Raw genomic sequence first — 26,192 nt, forward strand, 5'->3', positions numbered from 1 at the left:
TCCAAGTGCACTTTAAATCTATACAATATTCCTGGGAAAGGTTTGGTTCTCTGGTCTCTGCTCTCCTCACAGGACAGAGGCTGTTCGCCCATGCTCACTGTTCTGCCCAAGACCAGCCTTTTTGACATCTTGTGGGAGTGTCTTGTGAGTGGTACTCAGGCTTGACTGAGAGCTGTCAATTCAACTGTCCTCCAGTCAACTGCTGTCACACTTTTTTCAGGCATTGTCTTTTAGATATTAGTCTGCACCAATAAGAGATGAGAGTCATCTTCTTGTTGTGATCTGAGGCTTTACCATTGAGGAGTGTGTATGTGGAAGAACTGGGTAGTGTGGCACATCATTAATGTGTCTGGAGACTCAAAAGACTTAGGCACACGTGGATAGTTAAGATCTGGGAAGTCATGTCATGTCATCTTGTTATTTATGCAGTGTCATCTTCCACATTAATGAGTGACTGCTAAATTAAATGAAAACACTGTAGTGGACACCAGCCAAAGAAAGATGTGAGTAATTTACAGAGAGGCAAGAAAAAGTCTGAATATTTTCACAGTGACTCCAATTGAGCATCCTAAGTAGTATTAGTTGTACAGAGGGATTCTGTCAAGCAAAAGCACACCTAAAGACCCCGAACAACTTGATGTTACTGTGAGGAAACTATACCTCAGCTTTGCTACAGCTGTTCGGCTGACTGCCAGGTCTTGCTGGCAAGGAATCATCTTTTCATATAGGGTGTGGTGACACCTTGTTCTCATGACAACAAAGACCTCCGTTTTAGTGAAACAAAAGGGTCCACTGTTAACCAAGTAGCTTTGCAGGAAGAAGTGGACATGTTTGCTATCCTGACCATTTACGGCCTGGAGAGTGTAGCTGTGTAGCTTCAGGTGCTCTGGAGGAAGTGGGACCTTTTTAGAGCTCGTGGTTCCTCAGCATGTGGATTTGGTGCGATATATTCCGCAAAAGAACAGGGACCTCTTACCCTTGGCAGTGGGGGGCTGACACATCTGCTCTCTAACACAGACTGTGCAATTGCCAAAAGAATTGTCCCAACATCACAGAGTCTTATGCCAAATGCTTCTGAGATGCTGCCATGGTAGTCAGCCTTCCTTTGTCAATATTCTTACTTCTGAGACAACCCAATAGATTTAACAAGAAAGCAGAGATCTCTTTTTAACCCATGCCAGAAGATGTGACCCTTCAAGCTCTATCTTGCCCTGTTCCCTCAAGACTAATTCTGAGGACCTCAGATGGCTGGGTCCTTAAATATAATTTTTCCTGACCAGCCCATTCAGTTTCAATCTTTCATGCCAGAGACAGCTTTTATTTCCTTTGCTTTTCCAAAGATCTTTTCCTAGGTGGAGCCTTTTTCAAACAAAATCGACCTTCTTGCTTCATGTAAGATCTATAGATGAGGTTCCTGCCTTCTTGGCACTGGAAACTCCATGTATTTTCTCAAGGTAGATAAGAAAAGCCATTGCTTTCCTGTCCTAAAAAAGTTCAAAGTTATTCCCCCATGCTATCTCACTTGTAGGCTGGTAATGCTTGATTTATCATAGCGTGTTTAAAGTATAAGACTGATTCGTTGTTTCTGCCATTTCTATGGAGAGAATGCATGATGTACCTGAAATTATCGATAAAGGGTGCTGCATCTTAAACTTTTCCATGATGGTGTCACTCTTTCTAAAATATATGATGTGTTTAAGACAAGGAACTCCCCTTCTGTTTATACCTAGACAGCTAGGTGATGAGACAGAACTATAGCACAGTGATTCATGTTGTGACCTGTATGCTTTCTGACCAGACATTGCAGAATTGAACAGCCCGCATTTTCAATTGCTCTTCAGACCCATTAAAAGTGATAAAAGGGTATCATTCTTCTCCCCAGTGATGGCTCTTTTAACAAACTTACAGAGAAGTTGAATTTCTGCACGTATGAACTCTGATTAAAAGTACATTAATATCCTAGACCTAAGAACTCCTAAAAGCTTTCTTTGTATTTTTGCCCATTCTGTGAAATTCCACCTTGATTGTGTGGTAGAAATCTAGTTTCCATGCTGACCGTTCAAGAAGAGGTCAATTTGTGTCCTATTTTCTCAGCAACAATTTTGAATACTCAAAACAGTATTTTGAGTATTGAATACGCAGAACAGTACTTTGCTACTAGATGGGTTAGTCATTCAAGAAAAAGAGTGAATTGCAAGACTTTATAGCTAGGCTCACTTGCAAAGGAGTTAGAAAAATAAACTGCCAAGAGCACATTTCAAGTTGTGTTGAAGGAGCTCCACAGAATTCCTTGCAAACTAACCCATTACAGTACTTTAGCAAGTCTTTATAGCACTGTACTTTGTAGCAAAAGTTTTGTATATCTCAGCAGGCCTTTCACTGCACATCTGTCTCACAGAGAGTGAAAATGTTATTTATTTAATAGGATTGCAGAGTAAGTCTCTACTTGTTATCAGATGACTTCTCCTTTCAAATGAGAAATCATATTCCAGATACATTCACTTGCTGCCAGAGCATGCTCATGCCGGAGCAGCAAGACTACTGTATGGAACAGACCCTCGTATTTTATTAAAGATTATCAGCTAAGCATAACTTGAGGTCAAATTCCGTGTTCAGTGGAGATATATTTCATTAATAGACATAGCTGAAATTCTGACTATCATTTGTTGGGGAAGAGATTTTGTTATTATTCTGCTAATTATGTAAAATGGGATAATTTTTGAATTACCTTGCACTGAACATGTTGAATTATCAGATCCTTCAAGGAAGCATGTGTTTACTTTCCCTGCTCTTCTAGTGGCTCTTCAAGAATGTCCTCCATTCCTCCTTTAAGGCCCCAGCAACACAGGCTTCAGCAGAACTGAAGCAAGACTGAAGCCCTCCCAGTTACTGACCTCCATGTTTCCCCATGAGATTCATAAAAAAAGGTGCATATTCAGATGAAGGTGGATCTGTATGGACTCTAAGACGGATGGTCTTGTCTTGGTACACAACCTGACAAGAAAGGTTGGTGCTGGGGTTGTTTAGCCCAGAAAAGAGAAGGCTCCGGGGAGACCTTATAGCAGCCTTCTGGTACCTGAAGAGGGCCTACAAGAAAGCTGGAGAGGGACTTTTTAGAAGGTCATGTGGTGATAGGACAGGGAATAATGACTTCCAACTGAAAGGGTGTAGATTTAGATTAGATACAAGAAAGAAATTCTTTACTATGATGGTGGTGAGGCACTGGCACAGGTTGCCCAGAGAAGCTGTGGCTGCCCCCTCCCTGGCAGTGTTCAAGGCCAGGTTGGATGGGGCTCTGAGCAACCTGGTCTAGTGGAAGGTGTCCCTGCCCATGGCAGGGGGGTTGGAACTAGATGGTCTTTAAGGTCCTTTCCAACCCAAACCATTCTGTGATTCTGTGATTCTAAGATAATTCATCCAGCCCAAAGGCATGTTCCAGGACACTGCCTTTCCCAGGTTTTATCTGCCTTTCCCCTGCCATGATGTATGCCCTTGACATAGTGAAGTTCCCGTAATGTCCTTCAGAAAAACAGCAGGCAAAAATATTTTCCAGTCACTTGCTGGTGTTCGGACCCGTGCAGTTACCACTGGCTGCCAGTTATGTGGCAGCATTCTCCTGTAGTGTTACTTATTGAAGATGTGAAGAGTGCAGAACTTAGTCAAGTATGTATGTAGTAATGCCCAGCACTTTTGGAAGGCACTTCCATGTGTGTGCAGCACCATCACTCAGTGCAGGCAGAGCAGATTCGGTGCTCCTGGCGAGCTCCGGTAGTCCTGCTGTGCAAAAGGGAGAGGATTCAGCATGTGGCCCTTCTCCAGTACTCGTAAAATCTTAGGAATCTGCAATTTAGGAAGGTAACTTTATTTGAGATGCTCTATTGGGAGAGTAATTTTCGAGGTATTGCCTACCAGGGCACCAGGTCTCAAGACTGGGCCTTACGAACAGCTTTGTGGGGGGAGTTGGAGGACACGGTATGGCCTAATAGGACATTCTTGTCTTACCAGCTGCTTCAGTGGCACAGTCACGATGGTCAGTAGAACCCATCAACCTTTGGATAGATCTGGAAAGTCTGATAATGTGTTTGTGTGAAGAGAGGATGAGAAGATAACTAGGATTCATTATTTTGGGACTTCCTCCTTCGTGGTACGCAGTAGTATTTGTGCTAAAATTCTGCTATTAGTGACTCAGAGAAGAGATTAGTTGCTTTCTAGAAGAGGCTGGGGGAGCATGTCAGAGCTTCAAACAAGGACTATATTAAGGAAAAGAAAGCAGATAGACCATGAATAGCTCCATTCAAAACAGCAGGCTTTCATGAGTCTGTGGTAAGTTGTTACTCTCACGCGTGGTTACTGCTAAATATGTAAGAATACAACAATGAATCCTGAACCTTACCATGCAGATCTGCATGACTTCTGTTGAACAAAGCAGTCAAGGACTGCTCTAAGCAGGAATACATAGGCTGCTGTGAACTCTCAGCACTCTTTGGATGCCACAAAAGCCTTTGGGGCATCTAGGCAAGATCATCAGCCCAATGGGAACCAGCAGAGAGCAACATTCCTGTTTTTTCAGATTTTCTGGTCGCTGACAGGATGTACTGGTTGTTTATGCAAATTGTGCATTATTGGCAGTGTTGTAGGTAGCTACAGGGGGTAAATATATACGTATTTGTTTATTTGGAGGAGAGGTGTGTATATGAGAGAAGATTATTTTAAAGCTGTTGACTGCCTTTGTCATAAACCCAGCTTTTGCATTTCCTTCATGCTGTAGACAACAAAACCTGTGAAATAGCTGTCACCTGCTCTATATCTGAAATAATTTGATGTTATTTTCAATCTGCAGTGCTCTTCAGTTAAGAGGAATTACATGCTTACAGATGGAAGGATCATCAAAGTCTTTCCTTCACTTGTTTATACTGTTTGGTCTCTTGATGTTTAATGTATAATACGAGCAGCTTGATTCATATCTGCCAGCCTGGAGAACAGTCAAATCACATACAACCATCCCTACACTTTAGCACTTATCTTTCATGGAGAATTTAGGGCTTTTGCTAATTAAGCTGTTCAGATATAACATATCATTGTTTTCTGTTGTTCAGCTATTTCTGTGAATTTTTTTAACAGTTACCTATAAATACGTCAGAAAACTTGTTACAACTGACAATGGAAGAACTAATCCCCGAATGGTTTGCTAGACATTTTTCTATCAGTACCATTTTTCTAGACATCTGGCACCTGATTGGGGAACAGAAATGAACCATGCTAAGAAAGATAAGCCCAATTCAGTTTTGGCTGTCAGACTGCTAAGGACACAAAGATTAAATTAAACACATACAGTTAATTCCTTTAAAAGAATGAAAATACTGCAGTTTTGTTTCCCCACAAGGTATTAAAAGGACTGTTAAAAAAAACCTGACATTGCCACAGATTATTTGAATTCATGTCAATGTGTTTGTTATTTAAAGAGCTTAATTACACCACTTTCTTTTTTTAGTTATAGATGCATAAATTGCACTATTATATCTCATAAAGAATTCTTTTGTTTGCCATTATGTTCTAGACATTTTTTCAAGCCACCCCAAAATTATTTGAGATTAAAACTTTATTCCATGGTCAATGCATCATTTCTGTTCTCACTTGTTATGAAGATTTCAATTCCATACTATTATTATTATTATTATAATGAGAAAATGGCAGAAATAAATGTGCGTGCTCCAGCTTTTGGAAGAAAGACAAATAAACACTAAGCCACTAAGCCTGTAGTTGTGTTTTTTATCATAGTATATTTTCTTCCATCACAGCACAATTATGAAGTCTTTGGATTCAGATACTAGCACTATAATCTAATAAGACTGCCAAAGTCACTTAGGAAAAGCATGAAGCATACTCCTAGAAGTATTTATGATTGGAGAGTTCATCTTACATTTTTGAAGCCATCAAAACCCACAGAATTTTAAACATTTTTTCACATTTTTTCCTGTAATTTCCTGTAATGTATTTTTCGTGCAACCAGTGTGTTGCAAGTTATATATATTATGATATGAAGAGAGATCAGATACAGGTTTTATAGTATGTATTTTGCTCTACAAATACTTCGATGTTCTTTGCTAAAATATCTGTAACATTGTGGACTTTTTTGCCCTAAAACTAAAAAAAATCGTATCCTTAAAAAAACACATCAACTCTGTATAAAGGAGAGATTGAGAGATACAGACGTTGTCAAGGATGACGTTTGACATAGCTTTCCTGAATAGAGTTAATAGAGCTTCCAAAAGTTTTCTAACTAGAATTATTCTAACAAAAAATAACTTAAAATGTATTATTTTCTAAAAATTTACATTTGGTTTCATATTTTCAATTTTTTTACAAGTAATTGAAAGTGTTAAAAATCACAGAACACTGAAAAATATGAAGATAATGCTTTAAATTGAAAGAGCAGTCCATTTTGATACAAAAATAATTCCTAGTCTCTTCCTGTAAGCTGTTCTTATTTTTCATCTAGCTGTATCCCTGGGATGATGATTTGTTGTTGCTTTCTTATACACAGAGACTAGAATAGCTGCCACATATTGGTGTTGATCATAGCAGTTGTCATACTTACTGTTTTATTTCATTTGTCCCAAGTAGAGAACAGTTAAAAAAAAAAAACAGTGTGGCAGGGGGGGAAGTGCAATGCACTAAATGTACCTTAGAAATTCTCTAAGCAAATGATCACAATGGTCCATATGTTCCCATTTCCTTGAGCAGGCTCGCCTTCTCTGTGTAGAATTCTTATTACATGAGGTTCTTTTTCCTTGAAGCTCACATTTTATGATGAAGGGAAGAGAAATATATTTATCTCCTTTTTTTTTCTTAACTATGTTGTCAAGAGCAGCTGAAGCTCAAGTGTGCATGTATTTTTTTATGCTTCCAGCGAGATTCAGAAGCTCTCTTCAGTCAACCAATATAATTGGCTTTGGTGATTGGAAACAACAAATTATTTGCAGATATTCCTTTACCCCTTTCCAAAAAATCTGCTGTCTACAGGAATTAGCATTATGAGGCCAGGGAAATGCAAGATAATATTGCTCACTGAGGAGGCTTGGTAAGAAAATAGGATAGGATATAGTCTGTCCTATAAAGTAAGACAGACAAATGCACATCAAGATTTATACTTTTCTTTAGGTATACCTGGCACTTAGTGATATGAAAAGATACTGGCAGTGAATCACCATTGGCAAAAATGGGGAAAAAAACCCTATGAGTACAGTATAAAGAAGTGTATTCCGCCCAAAGTGTAAGTTTCCCCATAGCAAAACTTGCTTTCTGCTTGAAATGATGCTGCTCATCTTGCTAAAATTGAAGACTGTGCCATCTTCAAGATTTCTGTGCCAGTGCTAAGACCAAGTACAATCAATATGAAAGCAAAACTGTATTCATTCAAGCTCCTGACAAAATGATTATCCAGAGGCAGATTGGCTGGTGTGCACATAAATAATGCCAGGCTAGTGGGATGTCTAAGGTTAGGGAGAGTACCAAGAAAATGCAACTTCTCTAGTGATGCCTAACAGCAATTCAAAACCACTGTTTAAATTCAGACATCTGCATGAGTCTTTTTCCAAACAAGAGTGAGGGCCTGAAAGACAGACTAGGGAAATTTAATTTATCTCAATTGTTAAAAGTACATTTTCAGAAATACCTTCTTTTTTGGGATGCTGTCCTTCATTCACCTAATATCTTTGTGAGATGCTGAGTACATATGTGACTAGTGTAAGTCAAAGAAATGTGTACCTTGGCACCCCTGAGTTGCTGAGCGGTTCTGGTTTTAATGGTGGACCATAGAGGTCTAAAGGAGGATGCAAACAGGTTCTGAATCTTGGCATGAGAAGGTGCCGGATTCCTCAACAAACACATAGATTAGTGTTTGCCTTAAGATTGTTCATATATTTGTAGGCGCAGCAGAGCATGTTCATGCTGACCGCTGCAGGAGTCTAACATCCACACAGTTCAGAGGGCCAAACTGTAAATAGTTCAGGTTTCTTATTTTTGATGGAGTGAGAGTGGTGCCTCCAATGAGATGACCAGGGCACTGATGTCAGATGTCTGAAATACCTAATGTACACAGTCCCTAAATCATCTAATCTTCCTGTAAACAAAAGGCCATGTCACTTTTTTCTCAGAAAAATGGATTAAAGAGGACTTTTAGTACGCTGCCTAATAATTTTAAATATTTAGAAAGATCCATCTTTTTCACTGTAAAATATACCCAAGACATTTCAAGGTTGACTATGCCAAAATTCAGCTTCTAATCATCAGACCAGTTATGTCTTTATCTGCAACACTTGTCTTCCCCGTTTTCTCTTACCCGTTTTCCACTGTCAGATATCCATGTGTACACCATGATAAGCGGCTTCTCAGTGTTTCTCCAATAATGAGTAGATATGAGGCTCGAAAAGTTTAAGTTAAAAAGCTTTTCTTTTCAGAACATCAGTTATTCTGTAGTCCTGATATTTCTTTTTCCTTCTTGAGACGTAGATGAGCTGGGCATTGTTCCATTAGCGGTTTTATGGATTCTGGAACAACAAGAACAAATTCCTGTTTATACTTGATTTTCATCTGTACATGTATAAGGACCACATGAACACTTCCTTTTGCCACAGTGTGTGGTGCTAGCCAGCGTGATCTCATACTCCTGTGCTACTTTCCATGCCAGTCTCCCATACTGGCTAGATTTTTTGTTTCCCAGTGTTCTGTTTCAGTACAGTTAAATGCAATGGGTTTTGTAGTTGTTATTGTTGAACTTTAGGTTACACTAAAGTGTCCTTTTGGGATTTTGTGGAATCCAGAAGTTGTGTAATCTGCCAACTCTACCGTAATACGTTTTAGCTTTCATTAAGACACTATAAAAGTAAAATATTAAACAACTCTGGAGCAAAAACCAATTCCTAAGGTAAAATGCACATAAAAACCCTTTTGTTTGATGTCTTCTGCATTAATCTTTGAGATGTGTCAGAGAGTTAGCTTTTAATCCGTTATGTTGTGCGTAATTAATTCCGTGTAATTTATGCTGTTGTTTAATTATGTTGCCATAGGGTACAAAATCAGAAACCTTGAAAACAATCCAAGTATGTTAAATCAAGGCAGTCTAGATAAGGTATAGGACCCATAATCTTTACATGTGTATGAAGTGTTTGAAAAAAATACTCTTTGTTAAAGCATCATGTCTGGCACAATATACTATTAGCCCGTAAATCTTTATGGATGTAGACCCCGTTTATTTATGCTGTTATTTGTGCCAAAGACTGACATCTGGCTAACGAGTCATTACCCCCAGGTTACTTTTTTCAAGTACTGAAATCGGGTTGGCCATTTGCCAGTTGTAGGGAATTTCCTGAGTTTTTCAGGAGTTGTTAACTAAAGGTTAGTACTTTTTCAGGTTTTCTAATATGAGCTAGGACTAAAAAAAACCTGAGAAATGGATTTAGGCTGGGAAGGAGTTGTTTTTAGAAGCAAAATATATTAGGTAAGATGATACGGATCAATGTGCCAGCAGTGTGTGCATAATAGATGTGCCTGTGCTTCACTACATGAGACTTTACTGGTAGTACCAAGGTGGTCCACTTCCTGAGTGAAGTCAATTCGTGAAGGAGGAGCAGCTGGTTGAAACCAAAATCTAGCAAAACACATAGGAGATTGCGATATTCAGTGGCCTATCCTCACTTCTGAAGTATATTAGAGGAATGAGTTGCTGGGAGTGGTGAAGCCAAGAGTTCTTAGGTAGCTCTACATCATTGTGCACATATGCTATTTTTAATCCTACCATAGCAGAATATTGGTTTTCACCCAGTACTATCACTAAAGAAGCTGAGGAGGATGACTAGCACACTTGATAAATACCAGTCTCTCACTTGCGATGCTAAAAAAATGCATAGATGCTAGAGAAATATCTAGCATTTGTTACTGATATATAATATCAGGAGAATATAGAAATGAAATAAGGACAAGGAGAAAATTAAAATACCAAAGAATCATTCCTTAGAGTTTTCCTCTTCCTCTCCAGTTCCTCTTTTCCTGGAATGCTGTCGATCTCTGTAGCAATTTTGTCAGAGCTTGGTTTTGCAGAATTGAGCCTCCAGTAGGTAGAAAGAAATGTAATAATGTTGTAAAGTTTCATGCCTGGAAAAAAATAACAGAATAGTCTTTGCTTTCTAGAAAAATCACTGAATTTTAGAGTTTAGGAAGATGGGATTGCTTTTTTAGAGAATTCCAGTTTCAAAAAGGGTGGTATGGGTAGTAACCCATAAAGATAGTACCCATAAAGTAAAGATATGTAATATCACTGAGACAAACCCGATAGCTTTCATTAATTAAATATATCTCTGAGAACTTCATATAGATTTAGCCTTTACTGATGTTTCTGACAATATGGAAATCTGTTAGTAAGTAACACTGTTAAGTTTATTAATTTAGGATAATTTAATAGGAACATAATTGTGTTTCATATATTTGGGAAATAAAAAACAAAGAAAATTATTTCTATCATTTTAAGAATTAGAAAGCAAGCTTCTGGAAAGCTGTATGCTGGGATCACTGTGTTTAATAAAAGCTGAAAAATGAAACAAAGTAAACATATGTTGCTTACATTTTTAGTTGACTCTGAATGAGGCAGCATTACAAGCACATTGAAGGATACCATGGAAATACAAAATAATCTGGAGGGTAATGGACAGCTCTAAATGGGGTTTAAATTTACATAAACATTACATAATACGTTCAAGACACTTGGCATTATGTACAAGCATTGTTGCTGCAGAATGCTAGATAACATTGTTTAAGCTCTTCAACCCTCACTACTCCTCATTCAAGTCACGTTTCAGACATAAGTAGATAGAAATCTGATTGTGCTGTTACTGGAAGGGGTGACTGCTTGTAAGAAGCCCCTAACTCTGTGCTTATAAATCACTTGAGTGTAGCTAGTGTGTTTACCTACCCAACCAAACATAGAAAAGAAGGATATTGGTAGTGGTATCAGTTGTCCCATAGTCTAGAAAGCTTAGGCTTCTTTCAAAATCAGACCCTGACATGAGACCAAATGAAATTTCTACCGATAGCAAAGATGTTCAGTTAGCCATTGGTCCTCCAGCCCTCTCTCACTGAAAACAGAGACTGGTAGCTACAGGGACTCTACATGCAGCCACCTGGCACCAACGCTCTGCATGAGCTGTAGCTGTGGGTTCCGTTTTAATGCAAGTACAGTCTGATTCCTGCCACAGATACAGCTTAATTTTGTCCCTGTCTTGATTGCATTTACCACCACTGTGGACTCATATTAAGTGGTAGATGTGTCCCTCTAAATTTGAATTGGTTTTGTTTTTGATACTGCGATTTCACAGAATCACAGAATGGTAGGGGTTGGCAGGGACCTGTGTGGATCATCTAGTCCAACCCCCCTGCCGAAGCAGGGTCACCTACAGCAGGCTGCACAGGACCTTGTGCAGGCGGGTCTTGAGTATCTCCAGAGAAGGAGGATTCCATATTGGTTTGACAACTTGCAAATGTGTGTTTGAGACATTCCATTGAATATTAATGGTAGGATGATACTTTGCAGTAGATACCCAGGTAAAAACACATGGCAGTTCAAAAGTTCATATTATGTGTTACAGTTGCTGAGAATGAATTTTTACAAAGGACAGCCTGTTCACCTAAGAAAGGAATCATTAAAGGTCCTTTGCTGTGGGTTAGAACTTGAATGCATCATTGCAAAGCGGGTCACTTCTTATTTTCCCATGCTGTTTTGCAGCGTGTGGATTGCTGCCCACTTCACTGCATAGTTTCTGTTTCACTGCTGAAACTTCAGATTGAATCTTCCTGGAGAACATGTGGAACAGCGTGCAAAGCCTACCACAGTCTTGTTCTTGGCTGGGGGAGAGGAAAGGAGATGAGTTTTCTCTTTCAAAAGTTCTCGTAAAGATTCCTTGTCATGGCATAAGATGTAGAGCTCTCAGGGGGGAAAAAAGCAATTCTCAGGTAGATGGTGGTCGTTCAAATGTGGGTAATTTTGACTTGGTGTATCATAAACTTAGATTTCCATGAATAATTACTGATAATAAACAAAACTTCAAGACTTTACAGTGACAAAATTACTTCAGGAACAAAAGGTAAAGAAGGCTTTCCCAAACTGTGTAAAGCATAAATGGAGCAAATGGGTTCCATTTCAGTGGGTCTGCCCTGCTCTGATAGCTATTCCTTATAAATGTTGTCATTCAAAACTGACATAGCTCTCCACGCTCTCTGATAATAACACTCTGATAGTGTGGGGGTCAGTGCAGGGCAGAATAAAACAAGTACAAAGAAAATGTCGTGCCAAGCAGCAGTAACTGTAAGCAGGTAATTTGGAAAACAGACAGACAAATCAACTGTGGAAGTCAGAATTAAAAACAAAGTGGAAATTAAATAGCGACAAAGAAATTATTTGAGTCTGACACTTGTAAGTGTGAAGGAAGTGAAAGAAATGTCTGAATATACGGTTGCAAATTGTGATAATAAAGTGCACGTTGCTGAAGTTAGTCAGTAAAGCGTCCCAACACCAAGGTGACAAATAGCACATAATGCAAGCAGTGAAGAGCTGGTGTTCCCGGGCGAAGCACAGAGACCCAGCTCTGCTGGTCTTTCCTGTTCTTCCCACGCTTGCCATATGCCGTCGATGACGCTTGCTGAGGAGGCCGTCCGGGAAGCGCCTCGGCGCAGCCCCACGCACGCGCTTCCGTGGGGCTGCAAGACAGCCATTCCGGCACCTCGCCCCCGGTGCCCGTGAGGTTCCTCCCGCAGCATCGCCACTCTGCGATGGCGCGGCACCAGGGCTCTGCTCGAGCACATCGCCGAGATGCACCTCGGCAGCCTGCACTGCCTGCTCTGGTCTGCTGGGACGCCTGGCCGGGAGGGCAAAAGGGGCAGAAGAGCTGGAAGGGCGAGTTGGAATGGAAGGGTGTGAGATGAGGCAGCCAAGGAGAGCAGCGTTCGTTTACCTTCTGCTCCGTTGGCTTCCTCCTCGTTGGCTGTGACTTGCTTCTGCCCAGCCTCGTGTGACGATGTTTCACTGGCTTGTTACTCATGTCACCGTTGAATTCCTTCACTAATTGATACTGTATGTTTGGACAGGATGTGTGATTTGCTTCTTGGAGATAACAATACAGAAAATTCACAGGCACCAATAAATAACTGTGCTGTCCTGGCAGTGTGTTTTCCTGATGCTGGTTATTTACTATATTAGCTTTCAAAATCTCTATTGTAGTGGTGGTAATAGTATTAGACTATTTTTATATGGGGATGGTCTTGTTGTTCTATGATCACAAAAGGATGATCAGTGTCTAGTTTATCTATGCACAGACTACATCATTGTCTCACAAAACAATGTCCCAGTGCTAGGATTGCTTCATTAAGTTTATGCTACATAGACATAATTGTGCAGGAGCTAAGAATAGCTCATCTAATTGAAAATAATGATTATAGAGAAAGTACGGGTTTGATTACTGTTACTAAGCAAGCACATACCGTACAACCATTCATGAACTGCACGGAACACATATGGGATTGTACGGTGTGTTTGTTTTGATTAACAGTTTCTTTCCCCCATCCTGAGTAAAAGTCGAAGGTGTTACTGCTTATTTGCTCACTATCATTTTTGCTCAGAGACCTAGACGGGCCTGAGAGAAGGCAGCATGAGCTGATATTTAACCAGTAAGTTATGACAAGCTAAGCTTTGAAATAACATTCAACATTTATCCCTGCACACATTTTAGGGAGGATGTAACTTAAATAAATCTTCTCCAGGCACCACAGATGAAACTGTCTATGTGGTTTTTCATGTCTGTGTTTATACTAGTACCCTGTGGGATTAAACATCCTTTTAGAAATGCAGTCTGCCATACTGTTAATCTCTTGGTGCTTGTTGTGGTTAATTCTTGCTTCGTCTAAAACACATAGAACTCTTCTTTATTCCTTGCAAATAAAACTGAATTTTTTACAGTGAAGTTGTTGAAAGTTTTCATTTATTTGATTGCTGTTGATTAATATCAGCAGGCACGTGGGATAAAAGTTGCTGCTGCTGTTGTCCTCAACTAATTTTTTTCTTTCTTGTCAGTTTTCTACTAGAATGTTATGAGAAAATTCCTGAGATCATGAAAATTAATATATCTGGTTTAGAAATGCTATTAATACCTCTAGAGGCTCAGAAAACTCTGCTGGTTTGCCATGTTTATCTTCCCCTCTGTTCTAATGAACCATTTCATAGCTCTAGGCTATGTGCTAATGCAGTAGAGGCACAGAGAGATCACTGCCATCAGGAATTTTTAAACAGATGACTGTTTAACAAATGAAGTGGGGAGGGAAGACGGGACAAACAGTGATGCAGTCCTGCAGTAACACAACTATCAATTTGCACAGTCTAAAATCAGAGGCGCTTGCACAAGCTGTTCTTGAGGCTTTTTAAGAAATAGCAGAAGGAAAAAAGTGGAAGCAGAGGGCAGGTTACTTTACAAAAGTATTCCAAACAGTTGTCTTGACTTCAGAAAAGTTGCCTTTTCAGATTGTTTTGGATTTGAAATTCAGTGAGTTACAGGAATTTAAAACTGTGAAGTCCCTATTTATACAAATGCCTATTGAAGCATCAAACACATTTTCCATCCCATTCCTTTCCAACGTGGTCTAGTTGAAGATGTCCCTGCCTGTGGCAGGGGGGTTGGAGCTATATGATCTTCGAGATCCCTTCCAGCCCAAACCATTCTAAGATCATATGATTTTGGAAGACATTTCTCAGTTCTTTAGGCAAACATACCTCAATTTTGCCCTTCAAAAAATTTTACATAGCACCCAACATTGAACATTAACTTTGAAATGTTGTAAAGGTAATAGAATTCCACAGTCGCCTTGAACACCGTGTGTCCTGCTCTCACAGACTCCTCTTTAGGAATCAGGGTGGTGGCCCAGTCTGAACCTTCTGTACACCTCTGTACATGTTCTGGTATTGTGTATTAAAAACATAATCCCAGGTTTCGATCAGATACCATTTTTTTCTATTTAGAAATTTTAATTATAAGCTTGGGCTATAAATTGTGTACCTACAAGTAAATGTGATACAAGGATGAGCAGAACAGAAGAACTGAGAAGAATAATGTGTTGGTTCTGAAATATATTGACTGATTTGCAGTTCCTCACAGCAAGTGGGCATAAGAGTGCACTATACGGTATAGTGTATGGTAGCTGAAGACAGTAGTCCTTTGCTCTTACATTACTGATGCAACTCATAAAAGACTCCTCTGCATATAAACTGTTTTCTGCTCTGTACAGAACTGCACATGCAAGAGCTAAAGCTGATGCTGCGGATCAGGCTGCTCAGGCTGCTCGCCAGGAATGTGATATTGCAAGAGCAGTTGCCAGAGAACTTTCACCAAATTTCTACCAACCAGGTAATTATACACTGGGGGTTTTGTGGCTAGTTTTTATTTTTCTTGAAGTAAAAGGATTCTGTATTAAGTTAAAAAGTTTGTTTTGTTTTGAATGTTGTCATTTATACAGAAACAGTGGTCATGTAGGTAATGGAGCATGTAAGTTGCTCAGGGAGATTTTTTCATTTTTTAATCATTTGGTGACTATTGCTTTGTATAAAAACAGTTGAGTGTTGAAAAGTCAGTATCAAACATGCAACTTTGCCTGTAATTAATAGCTTCTTCAGGATGGTGTCAAAGACAGACTTCAGAGAATGTAAATCAACAGAAATCTAGGTTATTTCTGTAGTGCGTTCATTGTGGAAAGATCACTTTCCACCACTTTACTCACCAAGGGAATTATTGACAGTCTTGGTTAGCTAAGGCCTGAGTTCTGGAGAATGCTTTACCATTACACATACATAACCTGTGAAGGAATCTTCCTGTGTTATGCCTGTGGTGCTCTGTGAAACATTAGTCCCACACTCAAGATATCATAGAATTAGGTCTGTGTCACCTGTATCAACACTGCAACCCATTTTCACTTGTTACATGGTTTGGAAAGTTGCTATAGACGGAAGTAAAGTGGTTTCTGCTTTGTTTTTCTGGTGTCTTTCCATGAGGTTAGTATTTTTGTGTACTGCTCTTTAGCTTAAGATTGGATAGATAAAATGGAACTCCATTTGCCAATTTAATGTCTTTTCATAAGTCTTTCCTTTCTTTCGCCTGTCAAATGAGTTGAGTCATATCTTGTTATTAATTTTCAAGGACTTTTCTGCACTTGTATGCTAATATAGATTATAGCTCTGAGATTCATTTTCACTTGCCGTCATCTTCTGCACATCTTTGTTGCAGACACAAACTCGTTTATTCTTAAATGCTCCCATATGGTGGATGCAGGCTAGTGTCATGACCTGCAAAATCAAAGAACAACATTCTACATTTTCTAGCAGACCACCTATTTCCTTCAATTTTTAGTATAAATGACCAATGATTATAACTTGGTTCTAAATCATTACTGTCAGCTTAAAGAATACTTGGTTTTTTCTTTATTCCTAAGTATTTAGTTGTAGAGAGCAATCTGTGTGGTTTGCGGTTAGGAGGATTGGGGCGCTTTTTTGTATTTTTTTGGTGCTTAAGTCGAGGACTGGTCACCTCGTTCAGGTTAGAATCTCCATTCTCCTTACCAGTCTTGCAACCTTTCTTTGTACCCATCCTGATACAAGTTCATCTTTCTTGAACATGGCTGTCCAGAACTGTAGGTAAAGCTCAGCATAACTATTTCCAGTAGTAAGACTTTACTAGTTTTGAAATGGTATCAATATGTACCTTTCACTGTTGGAAATGACCTCAATACAGACCCTCCTATGGACTTACATGCTTACTCCTGTGATACCCACATCATCATCTTTTTTCATTATTTCATTCTTCCATCAACTGATGAACTCCCAAGTTACAGCAGCAGTTCATCGTGTCAGTCATAAGAAGTCGTAAGCTTAGCCATGCAAACAACTAATGACAGGGCCCCTGTCGAAGGAAGGCTTGATAGAGGGTAGAAGTAAGAGGGAATTGAAGCATTTGGAATGAAAGTATTTCAAAGCTGCCAAACCCTTGAGATAAAGAAATGGCTAGAGTACTCGAGAGAAAATGGAAAGTTCTGATGGTGTGAAATTTGACGACAAGAAATCCCCCAGATCAAGAATTTATTAGGTGTCTTTTTTTACTTCCTGCCACAGGATATGGAATAGCATTGCTGACAGATTGGCTGAGATCCAGGCAGAGGAGGTGCCGGATTCTTACTTTCTTTTTATTTAAAACTTTTATTCCAATTACAGAAGGGAAGAGTTTGTATCCCTTCCCCAAACGCAGCTGTGTATGTGTGCAGTGGTGTAACAAAACATTTCTCGAAGTCTGCTTACTCTATTCTTTATGCGGAAATGTCTGTCAGTTAGCTAGCTACCTATCAAAAGATAAATACCTCTTTTGGAGTCTAAATTTCAAATTTGCTGTTTATTTTCAGGATGGCCAAATACAGCATATTTGTACACAATTGAAAAAAATTACTGTTCCCATTGCTTAAGTAACTTTAAGATGCCAAGCTGTTAACTGAATTTCAGTTATCCCAAATAAGCTGCAGCAAAACACCAGATTCGTACACCGTTGTGACCCTTTCAAATACTGTCATGTCAGAGACACTTTCCACCCTCAGTGTTCACGGTGCCTTTTTCAGATGCATTCTTTCTGAGTGGTACCAGTTAACCCTGAGACTCACCTGTACACATACTTGCTTACTTAAATATTGCCAAAGTGTCATACTATGAGTTACTGAACAATGTTAGCATTAGCTTTTGTCATTTATGGTAGTAAAATTCATAAATATTTTTAAATATTTGCATTCACTCACACAAACAGCAGTGAATATCTGCTTTTTAAATAGCATTTTTGTATGTTTGAGTGAAAACAAGGTAACCATTATTGCTTCCTAATAGCAACTTCTCAGATTTCTTCTGTTGCTTGAGCTTTTTATTTTTACAGTACCTTTAGAAGTTTCTGTTAGTGCTACTAAAAGGTAATGATAAATATTGTATCTCAGTCTCTGAAACTATAGCTAAGAGAAAGCTTTCCATTGTGCTAAAATGTCTTGAAAAAAAGTTACTGTGGGAAAGTGTAAATTTTCTCTCATTGCTTGAACTGCTTAGGTAGGCAAGCATGCTGTCAGCAGCAAATAAATGTATGTAGTATATCAACAAGTCTTTTGAAAGAAAGAGGGGGAAAAAGTGAACTACAAATACCTGTCTATAAACAAGTTAAGCTTTTTTTTTCTGTTTTAATGAGTGATCTCGGCATTACCTGTGGCCTAAGTCCATTTAAATATTTGCAGATCTTTTGATAAAGCTCTTCAATTTCAGATTCTTAAAAAGCTACCTTCTGGGCCACCTATCCTAATATTATACACAATTTATAATGACAGTGAATATCTAACACTCGTTGTACCATGACAGTTCTTACTTCCCAATTACTTTCTCTCACATTTAAATCTTCTGTTCATTAAGACGTTCATCAGAAGCTGGCAAGAGCTTCTAGCTTTGTAATGGAGTTTAAAAGGAGATTGAAAGGAGAACAAAGCAGTAGGAAGCAAAGTAGCATTCAGCGGGTGAGAATAAGAACGTCAGTCTGAATCATGAATACTGAGGTACCGTAGAAATCTTGAGTTTTGTCTTTCCTAGTAATTGATTACCTTGATATTTGCATCCAAGGAAAGCAAGTATGATTGAAAAGGTCCGTGCCATGCTCTATGGACTTAAAAGGTTACAGGGAGCTGTTTTCTGTGAGCTTGTTCACGCTAGCCTCAGGCAAGACCCTGCTTCTACTTTTACTGTAGCAGAGATTTGGCTAGTGATTAATAGCTGTGAGGATGGCATATCTTTGCAGAGCCCTACCAACAAGGCTATACATTTTGTAGATTTAACAAATGTTGCAGTCTTTATAGAGGCCAGACTTTGCAGGCCTTTTTATCACTAAAGAAAACGAATTTTGAGAAATCTCGTCTCGGACCTGTTTGTTTCCTCCAGGCATCACTAAACTTGTAGCTGTGTCAAAAGAGAGCATACCAGGACAGGAAACAAATGAAACCTGAGTCATATCCTCATTCAAGGGAGTCATCTGGGGACAGTTTGAGATTGTCTTTGCTTAGAGAAAAACAGTAAACGCTGTTTTGTGTTTCTTGTTAAAACCTAGAGAAGAGCAAATGACTAATGGGAGTGCTGTATCGAAGGTGTAACAGAAAAGAAAGGCTTTTGACACCCAGTAAAAAGGGCGAATATTGCTCTAGTCTTGCACAAGGTTAACGGATGCTTTGACTTACCCATTCATTCTGAATTCCACAGGCCATCTCTAGGATATAGTCTTGTAAACACACTATCAGGAGGTAAGCGAAAAGATGAATTTGCACAAACTGGACAGCTAAGCCGTAATTGTCTGTGTGCATATATATCCTGCAGCAAATGGATACTGCTCTTTCACTCAGTTTGAATGAATAATATTTGATTAAGTGAAAGAGGGGTAAAACTACTTTGCTTCAGGGTAAGAGCAGTCTGGGCACTTTACCGTGGAGCAATTAAGGTCTGGAAATTCAGAGCTGCATTGGTTTATGACAGATTATTTGTCAGGCCAACCAGCTGCCAGACAAACATACATGGCTCACCAGAACAATTCATCCAGCCTATGGCCTCCTAAACAAAGCATGAGAGACATCAAGGAGCAGTTTATCAATTAACGCTCTCTAAAGTGGTGGACAGAATTTCTTTAGGTAAAATATATGAGCAGAGAACCAAGATTTTCTAATGAAAAGAATAACAATTTGTCAGGTTTTAGCGGTATTTTTTCCTGTAATGTTTGGTTACTGTTACAGCATCAGTATTAACATGCTGAACATCACTAGTTTCAGAAATAAGCATTTTAAGCTTACAATAGGGCAATTTCTAATGGCCTCTAATACCTTAAAGAGCAACTGTGATTTACATTCTCATTTGACCAGTGGTGGATGTCTGTAGCCTTGGAAGAAAACACATCCTTCCCATGTTCCTCCTCTCTGCCATCTCCACCTCCTCCAGTTGACAAAATGGAAGCTCCATATGGACAGGAAAGAGATTTCTGCCTGATGCTAATTAACTGGAATGTACTGGCTAAATGCATGTGGACCAGGCCAGATATTTTTATTTAAAAAGCCAATTACAGTGAGCATTTTGCCTGATTAGAGTTACCAGCCATGCCATCAGTTTGTGCCTTAAAGCGTACAGAAGCTCACTTGTTATTCTTAGTCATACGAGAGCCTGTTCATTTTCTGAAATTATTCGACATAAGGCTTCATCATCCTCACACAACTGTTGTGGGGATTCTTGCTATGGCATCTTTTCTCTACAATTTATTGCTTCCGTCATCTTTCTACACAACTGTGGAGAAGCCAGAGCCTATAGAGCTATCCTAAGGCACTTCGGTTGTATATAGTAATCAAAGAAAGAAGGTACGTTAAAAGAAAAAGTATCAGTTTCAAGCTTTATTCTTGTTTTCCCCTTTCTTTTTATAACTCTTGTCATACCAGTCTTCACAACTTGACTTCCAGATTTGTTACCAGTCTAGCCAAGCCCAAGGTAGAGGTGCCCCCTCCCTTCCTCATCTTTCCTCTTGCCCAGTGTGAGGCCGGTCCAGCTTGCTGGCAGCCTGCGCCCGTCCTGCCCCACCGCCCAAAGGAGTGAGAGATTGCAAAGGAGTAGCCTTAATTCTTCAGGATGCTATCTCAATCTCTCCTAGATACTTTTGAGTCCTATAATCAAATTATTTGCCTAGGAAAAAATGCACATTAAATTAGTTTTGAGCAAATTAACTTTTTAAACTAATAACAGAGAACCAGTTTCCTGTGGAGAGATAAAGCTGTTACAATCACTGTAATTTTCACAGGCTCCCATTAAGTACTGAGCTAGTTAATTTGCATCTAGATACAACTTGTGTTTGCCTAGTAAAGGCTACAGGATATGACTGTGAAGCTATCTAGATAGTCAGGCAACTAGCCTGGACTGGCTTCGATTCTGTCTCAGTTATGTTGCGGTCTTGAAGTAGCTTCTTGAATTCTAGCCTAGGTATACCTATCTGACCTGCCACCGCGGGAGTGTTAATTAAAGATATAATCTGAGAATAAGAGGGCAGTGCTACCTCAGAGTTTCAGTTACCTCCTTTCTCCTGTCCAAGATTATTCATTTGCTCCCAAAAAGAACCATTCCTTCCAGGACACAGAACCTGCCCACTGTTGGCCTGCTCCAGAAAATTTCTATATTGGTCTGTTGCAGTGTCTGTCAGCCAAGAACAGGATGAAGTAGTGTCTATCACATGGGAGTATTATCACGAAGTCAAGATTTCCATTATAAATCCTATTTATAACAGCGTCATAAATATTTGTTCCATGTTGAAATTCAGCTAACAAGGTCTGTACTGTGAGAACTTCCCTTACACTGCTAATTTTCACGACAGCATGGTGATTTACTTTGAAAGGATTTTATTATACTAGTGAAGGCTTAAATTATGCTGAAAAAGGTTAGGTTTCCCATGTTATTTTATTGAACACGTGATGTGGGTTACATTAGCACATCTCTACAGCTGTGCTGGTTGCAGTGCCTTGCACTACTTGACCGTAAGCAGTTAACGCTTGCTGTGGGCTTTTTTTCAGTTGTTTTTATAGAAAATGGAGAACAAGAGATCTACTCCAGAGAAAAGGATAGAACATTCGAGAAAGATAATCGTCACAACTGCATTCTATGTTTGTCAAGACCATAAAAATAGATGGCTAATACACAAGGCGTTTTATTCCAAGGAAATCTGCAAAACTTAAGTCTTAGAAATATAGAAACCGTAGAGAGAGATCTGAAATAGAAAGATGTTACTCAGATTATAGACCTGAGTAATGTAGCATAATGTAGTATTGTTCAGTATGATGTAGAAGATCATGCTGAGACTTCGGAGGAGGTGAAGATTTTTATGTATTAGTCTTGTAACAGTTGCTTACTGAGATCATAATCTGAACAAGAATCAAACCTGGAACTGAAACACAGCCAGCATGGAATTGGTAGTTGAATTTTTTTGTGTGGTGCGATTAAATAGGATGAAGATTCTAAAGAGAGAAGGTAGAGGGACCAAGAACAGAATAATCTGAGATTGTCTTCCTTTAAAGTATAGTTGAAAAGTGAAACAAAAATGAGGGGGAAATAAGAGGATGAATCACAGATGTTAACAGAGGAGAATTGTTCCAGAAGAGGAGAATGGCAGCTGTGTCAAAGGAGGAGGAGAATAGACTACTGATAGTGAGATATGACTAAGAAATGAGCAGAGGCTCCTCAAAAAAGTATCAGATGAAGAGCAGAAGGTATTTTGTCTGGGGCAATTGCCAAACTGTGAAGAGTATGGGATAGATCTGGAGAAGAGGAGCAGTAAATGGATATTGCAGATGTAGAATTTAGAAATGAAAACTTTGAGCACAGAGGTGAAGGGGGAGAAATGATATCGTGTGAGGTCAGAAAGGTGAGCGGCACAATGAGAGGTTTCTCTTAAAATACAAGATCAAGGATATTTTTGGAAAGAAGCCAGAAGAAGATGGAAGACTCACCCTAGTTTTACCAGAATTAGACTGATTGCTGTATTTCTATAGTTCTGGCATTTGCAGCGCAGCAGTCAGTTCTGTTAGCTCACTTCAGATTCTTAAGCTTCTTAATTGATTCCATTGTTACATATAAGAAATTCGTTTTGCTAGAAGTTCAATGGAGCTTAATGAATACTGTTTCTGAATATTGAAAAATACTGGATTAACCGTCTACCCTCCAAGAAAATTCATAAAACCGTGTATTTTAAAAGCAGTAAATTTTGGGTCTCTTTATTTTACTCCTGCTTTTGCATCTTTCAAGTGCATAATTTCAAGTGTGTTTTCTATAAACACAAAGGGATAGAGGAAACTTCTGAAAAAATGGAGTCTAACGTTATCATATAATGATGAATCCCTTTGAAATATCTAGTTTAAGTAAAGTCAGTAATGCATATCTAAATCTGTGACTAGAATCAGTGGAGTCTAAAACTGTCTAGATATTTCCATGTTACTTTGTCCATCTGAATCACTGAAATGTCATTTTGGTTGTTTGGTGACTTACATATATTTCATGTCTTCCCAGTATTGAGCCTTAATGGCACGTATTACACAGGCATAAGAAGTCTTGACATCTAGAACCCAAGCCCTGGGTGCATATCATAGGCTCTGCTTTTTTCTTTAGTGGAAGAGTGGAAGGGTGTTCAGAGAAAAACTCTGTTTCTTTGTCAAAGAAGGATTTTGAAAGAGCCAAAAGTTAGAACAGCTTTGGCAAAAATTTCGCTCAGTTATTAAATGTACTGAAGAGCAACACCATTGTATTGAAAAGCATCTGACAGCTATGAATTATATTTTTCTTCTCCTAAAATCTCTAAATCATGTTATTTTGTGGTTATTTCAAGTTGCTTGTGGAAGTAGTTGCAGTTTTAATCTGAAGCGGATTGATCCATATCAACAGAGCAACTACTATAATTTCAGTTATTTCTAGTATCTGTGTGAAATTGCACATGTAGACAGATGGACCAGGAGCTTGACGGCTGGTTTGTGTAAGAAATTTTGTGTAAAATTGTTCTCAGTATATGATATCAAATTCCACAAAGACAATCAAAAGCAAGGGAGAAAAACCTATCACTTCCTCCATGTTTGTATGTGGCCCAAGAGGCAATGTATCTGATACAACTGTTACAGTCTATTAACAGTCTCACTGGGAACTGGAATGCTTATGTTAAAAGTTTTGCTGTGGAACAGAAAGGCAAAACAAAGAGTGCTTTGCAAGAGGAGAGAATATACGAAGAGAGCAAGAAGTATTAATAGGCAGAAGTATTTAGTTGTTAGTGTAAAGCATGGTTGCCAAATTAATTTCAGTTTTAATCCTGAACGTCATCAAATATAATGTATTTTCCTGTTTAGCTAAAAGACAAGACGTAACAGTTGCTAATCTGTAAAGTTTTCAGAAGGAGACTCAGATGTGTTTAGATAGTTTTCCTGTCTGATTGCAATAGGAATACTGGAGGTTGTTGATGAGGAAAAAAAATAGTAAGTGGAAGTGAAAAATGACAGGGAGAGAGAAGCCTGATAAAATTATAAGGAAATTGGTAATCATCACATCTGAGTCTTCCCTAATGACTAGCCAAATATCATGGGTGATATGTTGCGTATTTGTATAATATGGTGAACAGCATATTAATGAAATCAGTACGTAAGAGTGAAATGATATGTTGCAAACAGAAGCTGGAACAGAGGAAAACTGTAACAAGTGATGAGACAAGAGGAAACAGCCTCCAGTTACACCAGGGGAGGTTTAGATTGGATATTAGGAAAAATTCTTCACCAGAAGAATTGTCAAGCACTGGAAGAGGCTGCCCAGGGAGGTGGTGGAGTCACCATCCCTGCAGGTATTTAAAAGCTGTGTAAATGTGGTGCTTAGGGACATGGCTTAGTGGTGGACTTGGCAGTGTTAGGCTGCCGGATGGTCTTGATGATCTTAAAGGTCTTTTGCAACCAAAATGATTCTATGATTCTATGAAAAAAAGAGTTCTTGGTGATATTCCACATATAGCTGAAAGTGGGTGCTACCGTTTACGGCAGTGATCACTCACCAAATGCAAGCCATTTTGCAGAATTGTCAGACGGTATTTAAACTGAAGACAGGGACTTTGTCCGCAGAAGTGCTATGAGAAATCCTTAAGGGCTGACAGATTCAGCCAGTTGGAGATGAGATGTGAACCTGCTCCTCTTGGGGTCAGTTGCCAAACTCCCATGGAGCAGGATGAGAGCCATGCACTTGAAATGTGATACGGCAGGAGAAGCTGCTAATACTCTTCCAAGCTGTATATACAGAAGCAGCACGTCATGGAGAAGAAGCGTAATGGTCCCTTCTCTGCACGATCCCAGTGACACTGGATCTGAAATATTGTGTATAACTTTGAGCATCGTCATATCAGAAAGACGTGGACATGCTGGGAGAAGTGTGAAGAACTGTGGATTCTACTGGGTAAAGGCTGCTATTATGCTTCATTAACAGTCTCTTTATATATATAAAATTTATCTTTTCAAAGAATATGCAGTTGTGATGAGAACAGAATTACAGCCTTTCAGTTCTGCGCATCCTTTATGATAGATATAAAGGAGCTTAAAGAACACTACTGCTGCAGTTGACATTTCCAGTTGAATTTTCCAGTGGATTTTCTTCTAGTTTTCAGAAAAATGTTCCGATGATCAGAGGTTCATGTACCGTTCTTAATAACAGCAGTAAAACATGCACTGACGCTAGGCTTCAGTCTCCCTCATGCCCCAGTGCAGCTCAGCTGAAGTAAAGTAGGCTTTAGATTTTCTGTGAAAAAGCTGAAAATTTACCTTCTCAGTTACCTCATACTAAGTAGCCTGCAGGCTTAGAAGCATTCAAGTAGATTATAGTGCGTGTATTATTTAGCTAGGAGCTTTCATATTAACTACAAGGTGTGTATATTATCTAGCCTGGAAAGATGAAGCCTGTCCTATGTACAGGAGCCATATGCAACACAATATAATCTTGTCAAATATTTTTTGAAGTTCTGTCAGTATTCATCAACAGAGAGTTAGGGTAAGTAAAGCAAGCTGTAATTAAGATTGCTGGACATGAGCATGTTCTGTGTTTGTAAACTGATGTCCCAGTGAGGTGTTAGAGAGAGCTGAGCAGCATTTATTGTGCCGTCTGTCAGGTAGGATAAATCTGTTATAGTTTTCTGATGGTACTGAATCCAAAAATGTAAGGGCCTACGTGCTGTAATCTACAATGCAGATACAATTATGAGTTTTGTGCCCTGTTTCGCAAATGTCACAGCTACTTCAGTCACCTACTAAAGCAGTCACAGAAATGGAGCAGAGATTGGATTTACAGTCAGAATAAATATATTGTTCTTACTTAGTGCTGACCGCAGGCAGTCTTTGAGATTTACTAGTCTATTCTTTTCTGCCTTCAGATCTTTCAGTGTGTATATGTCTACTCTGTAATGATGCATTTAGAAACCTTTTGAGCAAGAAAATCTTACTTTTAGGGATTCTTTTATCCTTAATTAATTTTTTAATTATTTACTGGAGAATACAGAAATGCAAAATACAAAAATACTGTT

At 39.0% G+C, this 26,192-nt stretch overlaps 1 protein-coding gene across 5 annotated transcripts in view; it reads left to right on the forward strand.

Annotated features, from left to right (window-relative positions):
* The window catches only part of JPH1 (junctophilin 1), a 91,854-nt gene that overhangs the window by 40,665 nt on the left and 24,997 nt on the right, over window positions 1-26,192 (forward strand). For all 5 annotated transcript variants that reach the window (XM_075415993.1, XM_075415992.1, XM_075415994.1 and 2 more), the window contains exon 3: window positions 15,322-15,440. In XM_075415993.1, coding sequence (XP_075272108.1) covers window positions 15,322-15,440 — 119 coding nt within the window. The remainder of the gene's footprint in view (window positions 1-15,321; window positions 15,441-26,192) is intronic.

The sequence above is a fragment of the Opisthocomus hoazin genome, chromosome 3, assembly GCF_030867145.1.
Source record: "Opisthocomus hoazin isolate bOpiHoa1 chromosome 3, bOpiHoa1.hap1, whole genome shotgun sequence".
NCBI classification, from domain to species: domain Eukaryota; kingdom Metazoa; phylum Chordata; class Aves; order Opisthocomiformes; family Opisthocomidae; genus Opisthocomus; species Opisthocomus hoazin.